At 41.9% G+C, this 11,053-nt stretch overlaps 2 protein-coding genes across 4 annotated transcripts in view; one reads left to right on the top strand and one right to left on the bottom strand.

Annotated features, from left to right (window-relative positions):
- Positions 1-5,225, top strand: part of LOC119311916 (casein kinase II subunit alpha-2-like) — an 8,707-nt gene extending 3,482 nt beyond the window's left edge. For both annotated transcript variants that reach the window (XM_037587633.1, XM_037587632.1), the window contains exons 2-10: positions 414-543; positions 1,481-1,675; positions 2,196-2,353; positions 3,105-3,195; positions 3,299-3,364; positions 4,072-4,154; positions 4,251-4,314; positions 4,398-4,466; positions 4,769-5,225. In XM_037587633.1, the coding sequence (XP_037443530.1) occupies positions 414-543; positions 1,481-1,675; positions 2,196-2,353; positions 3,105-3,195; positions 3,299-3,364; positions 4,072-4,154; positions 4,251-4,314; positions 4,398-4,466; positions 4,769-4,828 (916 nt within the window). In that variant the 3' untranslated portion in view covers positions 4,829-5,225. The remainder of the gene's footprint in view (positions 1-413; positions 544-1,480; positions 1,676-2,195; positions 2,354-3,104; positions 3,196-3,298; positions 3,365-4,071; positions 4,155-4,250; positions 4,315-4,397; positions 4,467-4,768) is intronic.
- A 421-nt stretch (positions 5,226-5,646) lies between these two features.
- On the bottom strand, positions 5,647-9,949 carry LOC119311914 (probable prolyl 4-hydroxylase 9). Of its 2 annotated transcripts, none has more exons than XM_037587631.1 (8): positions 9,635-9,949; positions 9,416-9,538; positions 8,048-8,205; positions 6,916-7,018; positions 6,646-6,741; positions 6,273-6,338; positions 6,083-6,202; positions 5,647-5,935 (listed from the first exon to the last, which is right to left on the bottom strand). In XM_037587631.1, exons 1-8 carry the CDS (start codon positions 9,773-9,775, stop codon positions 5,855-5,857), a joined length of 888 nt encoding a protein of 295 aa, XP_037443528.1. In that variant the 5' UTR covers positions 9,776-9,949; the 3' UTR covers positions 5,647-5,854. The 2 variants fall into 2 exon arrangements, with proteins under 2 accessions (XP_037443528.1, XP_037443527.1); XM_037587630.1 differs by having other exon boundaries at positions 9,416-9,529; positions 9,635-9,931.
- Between the last annotated feature and the right edge of the window lie 1,104 nt (positions 9,950-11,053).

Below are 11,053 nucleotides of genomic sequence, written 5' to 3'. Positions count from 1 at the left end.
ATAAGCTGGGGAGGGGGTAGCTTATTTTGGCAGCCACCAAAAGAATTGGGCCTTAGTTTGATTCTGTTGTCAGTTATTTTGATTGCATATTTAAGTGTGAAAAAGCATTGTGATTAATTGTTGCTGATTCGCTGGCCCTCCTTGTTCCGTCTGTACTTCATAAGAGACTGTAGGGAAAAAAGCGTGAATGTTTTCTACAACATGGTGATATGAACGTCTTTCCTAAGAATGCCTGTCTTATCTTTGCGACTTCTAATCAGTAATGATTTGCTTTATAAATCAACTCTTAAGATGTATCCTCAGTATCCTTTTTGGGTTAGTTTAATTCTTTTTGGTGAAAGGTAATTGGAACCCTAGCCTCTTATGCTTTTCAAAACTAATACCGTGCTAACCATTGCCACATCTCTAACCAGTGAGCAGGATGACTATGAAGTTGTCAGGAAAGTTGGAAGAGGTAAATATAGTGAAGTGTTTGAAGGCTTCAGTGTTAACAATAGCGAGAAATGTGTCATTAAGATACTCAAGCCCGTAAAGAAAAAGAAGGTACTATATGAAGCTTTGTAACTTATATTGAGATGTGAACTACTCATTTGCATGTTGAACTGTAGATTTTTTCTGATCCAGTAAGAATCCTTTTATGGATTATACAGAACCAAAAAAGATTTCCATCAAGAGTAGATCGTGCAACCAAGAAAATATGGGATAGGAACATAAAATAAATTGAGTAAACAGTAGTAAACAATTAGAACTTTTCTAAAACTTACAGAATTTTCTTGAGTGCCATGTCAATTGTGTCCAGAAACTCTTTTAGTGTGAGGTCAGAAGTGTCACATTCTTTCTCTTAGCATCGTTAACAAGTCTCAGCATTGTCTTTTGACCACTCTTAGCTGCTTATTCATCACTTTGTGATGGAGACTTGCGAGTTGAGAGTGTGTCATCATACCTGCCATGTCTACGTAAGATGCTTGGCGTCTTGGTCACAAATTTTTTCTGTTCAGGCAATGTACCTTTTGGGGAACCTGGTAGGAGCACTGCCCGTTCATTCAGAAGCATGGAATGTGACTGTAATAACAAAGTGACTTACTTTTAAGGAGAACAAAATAAGAGAACTCACAAACACCCACATTGATCCCCTTTACACACTCTCCTGGCTAAATCCCATTGGGCAACATCTTCAAAGGAAAGGGACACTACCTCCTGCAAAGTAATACGTTTTGTTGAGAAGAGCCAATAGGAACACGATCAGATCCATGAAATGGAAAAGCTGATTGATGCCAGCCTTGTCTGATCATAAATCTGGATCTATTTTAATGATTGGAATAACCATCTGTTTGTTCATAAATTCCCAGAAAAGAGAAGATTAAGTCCATAGTTAATGCCCACACATGCATTATTCTTACCATGTCATGCCTTGCACTTCCGTTAAATAAAAATGCCTTTCTTGGTGATGAAGCTCTTAACTTGTCATATGTTTATACAGATTAAAAGGGAGATAAAAATACTTCAGAACCTCTGTGGAGGTCCAAATATCATCAAGCTGCTCGACATTGTCAGGGATCAACATTCGAAAACTCCCAGCTTGATCTTCGAATATGTCAACAACACAGATTTTAAAGTGCTCTATCCCACGTTGACAGATTATGATATTCGCTACTACTTATACGAGCTACTAAAGGTTTTGTTTACCATCCTAACTTATTTTATTGTGATATTCAACAAAACGCTTTGTCCTCTGGATCGGCAGAAAGATTTGTGGAATACCTTTAGATATCAGGAATATTGTTCTTCTGGAAATGTTGAAATTACATATTAGTTTATTTATTTATACTCCAATTACACCTGGTGTTCTAGATCAGTATCATTAATCCTAAGTCTCAACTTCTTGAAAGGTTCTCTGTGTAGCCAGCTCAAATGCATTAGCAACTAAAGTTCAGAATTAACGTCTGATAAAATAGTTGACCCTGAATTTTACTGTGCTTTATGATCTTGGATTTAGTGAAACACCGTTTTAGGAAGTTCTAGTATTCTTAAAAGTGCTAGTTTCAAGATATCAGTGGTTGTTGAGCATTTTTTTGTGCAAGATAAGTGCTAGGTCTCTGCTATATATTTTGAAGCCAAAGTCATGGTTTCAAACAGGCAAGGAGTTGCTTATTTGTGACATATTTCCTTTTTTGTTTATGGTTATACCATTCCAGGCATTAGATCACTGCCATTCACAAGGCATTATGCATCGAGATGTCAAGCCCCATAATGTTATGATTGATCATGATCTTCGAAAACTTCGCTTGATAGACTGGGGCCTGGCGGAGTTTTACCATCCAGGCAAGGAATACAATGTCCGTGTGGCTTCAAGGTTTGTGTAGATACAGTAAACTACTTGGTTGGTTATGTTATTTCTTACTACCTGTAAAAAAATATACTCCCTCTGATCCGAATTAATTGACTAAAGTTGTACTCCCTCCGTCCCGAATTACTTGTCGTAGAAATGGATGTATCTAGAACTAAAATACATCTAGGTATATCCATTTCCACGACAAATAATTCCGCACGGAGGGTAAGTGTGCTCAATTAATATGGATTGGAGGGAGTGCCATTTTTCTTGATCCATAACTAATTTGGATTGAACCCTTTTGATCGTTTGTATTGCACGAGGATGGCAATTTAAGAATGTGACTTATTGTTGGAAATTGGCTCCACAAGCAACACATGAGCAGATAAATTTACTCAATTTGAACCCTGTATTCCTGTTTGAGCTGCCTAATGTACTTCTTTCAGTGATGTATCCATGCTCTAAAATTTAAGTGATGAAGTAGTTCAAATCATTATAATTATACGTAGAAATCTGAGCAAATTACATTAAAAAACATGTTCTATCACTACATAACAATTTGTTTTATCACTACAACATATTATTCATGTTAGCATGTTAGCATGTTTTATTGCTTATTAGTCCATAACAATTTGTTTTATCACTACAACATATTATTCATGCTAGCATGTTTTATTGCTTATTAGTCCATAATGCATGTTCTGATTTTCATTTATATTTCCTTACGTATGCTTTTTAATATCTGAGCATATCATTTTTTCCCCATTTAATCCAGGTATTTCAAGGGACCTGAACTTCTAGTTGATTTGCAAGATTACGATTATTCTCTGGACATGTGGAGCCTTGGGTGCATGTTTGCTGGGATGGTATGTATGGATTATGAATACCCGTATAAGTATCCTGGACTTAATGGGGTATTGACATTAGTTCCGTAACTGACTCATTTGCTACTTGTTTTCATGGCTGCAGATCTTCCGCAAGGAGCCATTCTTCTATGGCCATGATAACCATGACCAACTCGTGAAAATTGCAAAGGTGAGCCCCAGTTTGATTCTGGCATCTCTCATATCTCTGGTAATAGAAGGCTTGTACTTATTGCTAAATGTGTTTTAGTGATGCAACCCATGGTTTGGCCTTTTTGCTAAAAACCTTTCCATTACAAAACCTGTTTTCTGTAGCATGCAGTGGGCACCATGATCTTGAGTTCAGTTAGGGTTAAGATTGCTCGATCTGATTGGATAAGATTGTATTGTAAGAAAGACCCATCTCCTCTATCAGAGTTAAGGCAGTTTGCTCAATAATCAAGGAATAAGTCACCCCTCATCTTCCTTTCCACGGTGGCTCCTTCCTGTTGAGGCCCATGGCTATGACTGACTGCCAAATTAAAAATGCTCTGTACAGGACCCAATTTGCTGTTAAGATGGCACTAAACCCAACAACCAGATAACATACAGTGATATTATTTGTCCTAAGGAGCTTTGCCTATGTTACACGTACCTTGCCCATTGTGTTCATAGGAATTTTTCCATTGAGTCTAGGCTAATTATTATTTTTTACTTTGAAATGTGAAGGATTGATTCCTATCCTACATAGGAATAGGAATTCATTCCTACAAACCAAAGGGCTCCAAAGGAAGAATTCCTACAAAATTCCTATAAACCAAAGGAGGCCTTACCCTGAATACATGGATACTTTGTCCAGCATGGTAGTGTCTTATTCGTGCCACTTGCCATTATTCTCAGGTACTTGGAACAGACAGCCTGAATGCTTACTTAAAGAAGTACCACCTTGAGCTTGACCCTCAGCTTGAACATCTTGTTGGAAGGTAAGCTGCATGCTTGGGGATGTCGTTACCTTCCTCCTTTGTGTTTGAAGACTAAGAATTCTGACCTTTCCATCGTTCCATGTATGCCATGTGCAGGCACAGTAGAAAACCCTGGTCAAAGTTCATTAATGCTGATAACCAGCATCTAGTATCTCCCGAGGTTAGTTAATGGCACTTGTATAACCAGTATATGTTTGATTGTGAGTTCTCTGCTTGACTGCATGATTTCATGTGTACTTGTAGGCCATAGATTTTCTCGATAAGCTTCTTCGCTATGATCACCAAGATAGGCTCACTGCCCGTGAAGCTATGGTAAGTCAAAGACCGATACACTTTGTTACAGTTCAAGATGATACTATAGTTTTGTTTCCTGGACCTGTCTTAATGAAGTTGCTCAGCCATGCATGTACTTTCGTCATTTGGACGCATCATGTTGCGTGCTTTTGACCATATATGTTGAGTCTTGCTTATCTGTTTTGAGTTTTTTTTTCTTGCGAATATATCTGTTTTGAGTTCCAATAAAATATTTTCACACATCCAAGGTTCTATAACTGACCACTGATCAGTAACATTCATTTACTCTTAAAGTTAATATGCTGCAAACGTGTATGTAGGCGCATCCATACTTCCTTCAAGTTAGAGCAGCGGAGAACAGCAGGGCACGGCCGCAATGACATTCAGTGCGAACCGTGTAAAGTGGAGCAGTTGCTGATTGTTATCACATGATGGAACTGTTACAATGGCAACTTGGTCCAACTAGCCGTCCTACAACTGAGATGACGGTCTGAGTCGCTGTGCGCGGACAACCCAAAAAGAGCTTGTAACCTTGTATTTGTAAACTTCAGAGCACACTGTTGTTTATACTTCAGTGATAGTGGTTGATGAATGTGGCGACATGCATATCACCATTTCTGTAACAGGGTAAGTGAATTGTCTACATTGGGCAGTCCTAAGATCCAACAGTATTAGAGTTGCAACAGTCAAATGTATGGGTTATTTTTATTGGGATTAATCTGTATGGTTTTGTGTAACATTAAAGATGAGTTTTTATTTGGAATACTGTTTACAAAATTTCTGAGTTGTGCCTGCACATGACATGGTGAAAAACCGTATGCAGTTGGAAAAATGGTTGGACTGTAAACAGAACCCGTCCACTGTCCGACCATGCGCCCCTTGTGTGCAGATCTCGCAACAGCACAACTAAAATCAAACATCTTTTAAGTTTGATCAAATTTGTAGAAAAACATACTCCAGATCCAAAATAAGTTCCGTTGCCGAACTAAAACCAACGACACTTATTTTGGATTTATCATTATCTACAACATAATATTAATTTCTTTAGATTCATTATAAAACATATTTTTGTAATATATGTAGCTGATGTTCATATATTTTTCTGTGGAGTTAGTCAAACGTAGACATGTTTGACTTAGGACAAAGCTACAAGTTCAGGTATATTTTGGAACGGAGGAAGTAGAAAAGAAGAGACACATGACTCAGCCACCAAGATTAGACTAACACGCCTGTCAAATTAGCAGATGGAAACTGCAAGTTGTTTTTCCCCCTACCTCACTGGTTCATGAAGACCGATGAAAATTGAATAAATGTAATGTACAGGTACATGATCGTGTAGAAAAAAAATGATTACTATGTATGTGTGGATCTATTTAGGACGTGGAGCCTCTGTTTGTTAGCCTCATTTACAGCGTCTTGTCTCTAATCCATTTCGTGGCGACCCATTTCTCTCCTCTCACCACTGGGCAGCTTCCATGAAGTGAAGTCTGCAGCAGCACATCCACCATAGAGTTAAAAATCCACGACATATTTAGTTGTGGGGCCATATGGCACCGATATTAGAGAAACATGTGCTTTGAATGAAAAATTGTTGTGATAGAAAAGTCATGCGAACTTGAGTGCCAAGAACGTACCGGATCAATGGTACCATTTACCATAAGGGAGTAAAACAAGAGGCCGTCGCCCTTCCTCGGTTTTACCTTTAAGCCGATGCACTGCTCGTAGTCGTAGCCTATGTTCATATTATCCCCATTCTGTAAATCAACAAAGAGTTCATTACAGTTCTACTGAAACAATTCGTAACAAAATTTCCGAAGTGCCCACCTCGTACGGGAACATGGTTTCTCCACCTTCCTCGACATCCGTGAGATAGAGCAAGAAAGATGCCACCTGCGGAAATGCAGTTCAATGGTTTCTTAATTACATTCACCAATAACTGAAGTCCCTTTTGTTCAGTGTTCAATCAAACAGACTGCAGACCAGAATATTTCTTAAAAGGACTGATGCAGAGTGAGTCGCAGTTGTGGAAAACCAAAACCAAGGAGACAAACAGAAAGGAATGCAGAGGACAGACAATGTTGAGATAAAACTTGTCATGCACAGCTGTAAGCTTGGTAAAGAAACTTATCTCAAGTTGAAAAAAATATTCAATATAGAGCTCCAATTTAAGCAGAATGCAAGTGAAACTAGAACATACCCTTTGGCTTTTTTGTGGACCATATTGAGCCGGGTCAAATGCATCATAGTGTGAAGCATACTTCTGTCCAATCTCATACCGAAGGACATTAAATGGCTGCAACATATGACAAACGTAAAATCAGTGACATACTGTAACACTGTTTTCTTAAATCAAAGAAACTTATCCCAAGGCTACATGGCACTATACAAACCTGGATGTTCAATGAGGATGAAAGCCAACAATTTTGCACAAGAAACAATCAATAAATCACTACTTACAGAATAGTACCTCTCCATGACTTCTCGGCATCATGGTAGCCTTTGCAATCTTCATTTCAATTTCTGCAAGAGCTCCAGTTGGATCTTCTTCGGCACTAAGGAATGTGCCTGAGCTGTTTGGCAATATGATACAACCATTAGCTCATTGCAGAATTAGATAAGGTTGTAAGCATTTAGTTTTTGTGACAACAAGAGGCAACCAAGAGTAGGACTTCTGTACAAGAGTTTGAGCTTTTGTAAAAATGGTAGCTATTTCACAGGTTGAAATAGGACCAAAACCGTGATGAACACCCCTGATAAAAATGACAAAATGAAGTCTCAGCACTCCTATATGTCAACACTATACTCTAGTAAACCGCGTGGGTTTTACACCATCACATCATTTTGTCCCCTTCCCCATTTTTTGATGCCTAAGTGGCCAATATCACACCGACACATCACCAGCTTTGTCAGATTTTCCATGTGCCCTGCAAAACCTCGCATGGACTCGGGTAAACCCAGCTCCCAGATCTTGTGATGCCTGCTTTCCCTCTTCTTTGCAACCAGGGTCTCCCAATGTCGAGCTCTGGTGCCTACTCTCCCCATGTGTTCAACCTCAAATATCAAAGTTATCTGCTAAGGGTAATCATGAACTTACAGTAACAAATAAGGCTGGAGATTTGGTACAAAAATATATAAGAAAAATATCCCATCTTATTAAGCCCATTGAAAACAAAGAACAGATCTGATCTCGCTGTGCATTTGGCACCTCACAATCCCTAATAAAACGTTTCAAAATATCTAAATCATAGAGACCACGAGGTGAGTATTTGCACAACAGGCCAAGGGTTGTCGGTAATGGTGGAGAGACAGCGTCAGTACTAAGAGAAGTAAACAATTACTAGATACCAGAACTGGACCAATTTTGTTTGCTTAGAATTTACTCCCTCCGTCCCATAATATAAGACGTTTTTTAACACTACACTAGTGTCAAAAAACATCTTACATTATAGGACGGAGGGAGTACTATCTTACACTTAAATTAAACCATGCGATTTAAAATAGTAATAATTACCTGCTGGTCTCCAACTCACTGGTCCAATTATCTAACCTTTATGATGAATGCTCTGGGACTGTAAGAAGTTAATGTAAGTAAGAGTTACCTTGTCCTTATTCCTTTGGTAGTCTCCTCGCTTTCTCCTTTCCTTAAGGCCAATGTTGATGGCCTAAGCCGTGCCTTTGCAGTTTTTACCACATTCTCACACTGTTCTGCTGTTGCAAATTGTGGAAAATATAATGCACGAGGTTGCCAGCTCAAAATCTGTTCAAGAGGATGAGAGTTACATTAGTAAAGCAACATAGAGCAGATTCCCAAAGAAACTAAGAAGGGGTCAAGGCAGCATTGATTTATGTAGGTGAAATTGTGGTACAGGAAAAATGAAATGTACCACATGCAATAAGAAGGCTCAGTGCAACTTTTCAAAAGAATTTAGTGTTGCCGTTCTTAAGGGCTAGTATAGTAGGTACCGAAGTTAGGAGCTGAACATGAGATTAAAATCCACACAGTACACATATGATTTTTTTTCTCAACTTTTTGTACATGCACGCAAGTCAACATTTTGTGGCACCATAATTGTTTTAAGAAATTCTCAAAGCGTTTGAGATTTGATTGTACAAACTCACGAAGAGATGCATATGGACATATGTTAATATTATGCTTTCCCGATATGAGATGCGTGTATAGGAAGTGACCGGGTACCCATTTGTTAGGTACTCCTACACGGGTCGCAGGAATGAAAACTAGCAGTTCCATCTTTCATTCGCAGTGATGTCCTTCAAGTAATCAATTGCCAATGCAATTCTCCGACAAATAGATGACACTAGCTGTAGCTGGTAACAAAAATTCAACTAAACAGTGTCCTTTTCCTGTAACAACTTCCTTTGAATAGGCTATTTCCCACGCAATTGGCCAATACCACAACTAATAGGAACCAAGGTAAACCACATAAGAGTCCTGAAGACTCACGGAAGAGGCGGAAATGCGGGGTTACAGACGCTATGTAATGCTCACAGAATCCACATGTCTTGGATTTGCTGGTAATGTCATCAGGCGCAAAGATTGTGATATTCCACATGCGTAACAATATTCCGTTAGGCATGTAGCCCTAGATAATTGCATGGGAGCTAAACAAACAACCGCCAGTCGAGTTGCCCACAAAAATGCTACGTATCAAATCAAACTATTCACACTAAATCCGTTGTACAGACAGTAGATACAGTATTCCAAATCGGAGGTACTTTGCACCGACAAATCACTCAACTGCAGTCTGCAAGTGACCGTCAGAACAGACCACCGTGGCAAATTGCACGTCGCCACCGAATGCAGTGCGCATCCTCACCAAAAATTTCACGAACGTCAGCAATCCCTCGTCCCCAATGCTAATAAGTGGTCACTGACACCGCAAAGCCTAAACTGAATCCCCGAAGAACAAAATGGCAATGCGACGAAGGGAATCGGGACGAGACGGGACCTGGTAAGGGATCAAGGAGGGCGCGGGCTCGCCGGACTCCCCGTACGCCATCTCCGGCCAGACCGCCTCCATGAGCCGCTCCCTCCGCAGCGGCCGCTCCACGTCCTCCTCCCCCTGCGGATCCTGCCACGGGACAACCGCCAGAGCCACCCCAGATCAGAGGCCCGCGCGTGCGCGCGACGAAACGAATCTGCGGGCCGGGGCGGCCGCGTTAGTTACCTGGGTGAAGAGGAGGGAGCCGAGGAAGCCGGCGAGGAAGAAGAGGGAGCAGGAGAGGAGCACCACGGGGAGCCGCAGCCGCGTCCGCATCAGCCCGCCGCCGCCCCCGCCGCCGCTCCGGATGGCTCCGCCGCCCTTCATGGCTCGCCGATGCCGCTCCGACGCCCGGCGAAGCGTGTCTGCGCGTCAACGTGTTGGTTGGGTGGGGTGGGGGGAAGCGGGAGAGGGAGACGACGAGGACGGAGAGGGAGCTCGGGGAGGAGGCGGGTCTTCTCTGGGCGGTCGTGGAATGGCCGCTGAAATTGACGAGGAGCGAGCGAGCGAGCGTGCGATTGGTTTGTTACACGGGGCGCCGTGCGCTGATCTCAGACGCGTGCATGCGAGTCAGTCAAGTGTGGCAGTAATCAAATTTACATCATTAAGAAGTGCCTTTTACATCTTAATAAAAGCACTCCAACTTCAACAGATAATGTATATTTGTGATGTGTAGAAAACTTCAACTCCAATAGATATGATGTACTCCAATAGATAATGTATATTTGTGATGTGTAGAAAACTTCAACTCCAATACATATTTGTGAGTATATTTGTGATGTAAAAACTAGCAAGTTCAACTACTACTTTAATCGAAACATAACTAAACACAGTTCGAATTGAAACATAGGTAAATGGCTACCACTACTAATTTAAACTACTACACCCATCAAATTACTACTACTGACTACTAGTAGCTGAAACAACTACTTGAACTACATCGAAGATGAAACTACTCATCGGAGCTCTTGAACTGCTCCCAGAACTCATCCTTGTCCGGGTCGTCGCACCCCTCGTCGTCCTCCTCCGAGTCACCCCAGTCCCCGACTCAGACTCGACGGGGATCACCGTTGAGGGAACGGCCTCATCCTCATTCTTCACCCCCTTCTTCTTCTGCTCGGCCTCGCGCTTCCAGTAGAACTCACGCTCAGCCTAGAGATGCTCCCGCCGGAACCTCACCATCGCCGCCTCGTCACTATCGTCGGGAGCAACGCGAATGGCCGGCCTCTTCTTCTTCTTCGTCGTCATATCCTCCATCCAAATACCCTTCGGCATGACGAACTCCACAGCCACTCGTGTCTCAATCTCTGGGAAGTTGAGCTCCATCCCCGCCCTCCCGGCACACCATGCTGCCACATTGTATGCACACGCGGCCTCGTCAATGGTGGGGTATGTGCCGAGCCAAAAGCGGCAACCCTCGTCGTAGGTTTCGGCGCCGAAGTTGTCGAACGGCTTCGCCAGCACTCTGAAGAAACCCTTCTTGCTCTTCGGGCGGCATGGCGACGGTGGGGCGGTGACGGCGTGGCGCGATTCGATCGGTTTGGTGGCGGCCGGAGGTGGGGGGGGCAGGGCAGGGGCTTGGCGGTGGCAAATGGGGCTGGATTC

This window comes from Triticum dicoccoides, chromosome 5B, assembly GCF_002162155.2.
Source record: "Triticum dicoccoides isolate Atlit2015 ecotype Zavitan chromosome 5B, WEW_v2.0, whole genome shotgun sequence".
Taxonomy (NCBI): domain Eukaryota; kingdom Viridiplantae; phylum Streptophyta; class Magnoliopsida; order Poales; family Poaceae; genus Triticum; species Triticum dicoccoides.
This window is presented reverse-complemented; position numbering and strand designations above follow the sequence as displayed.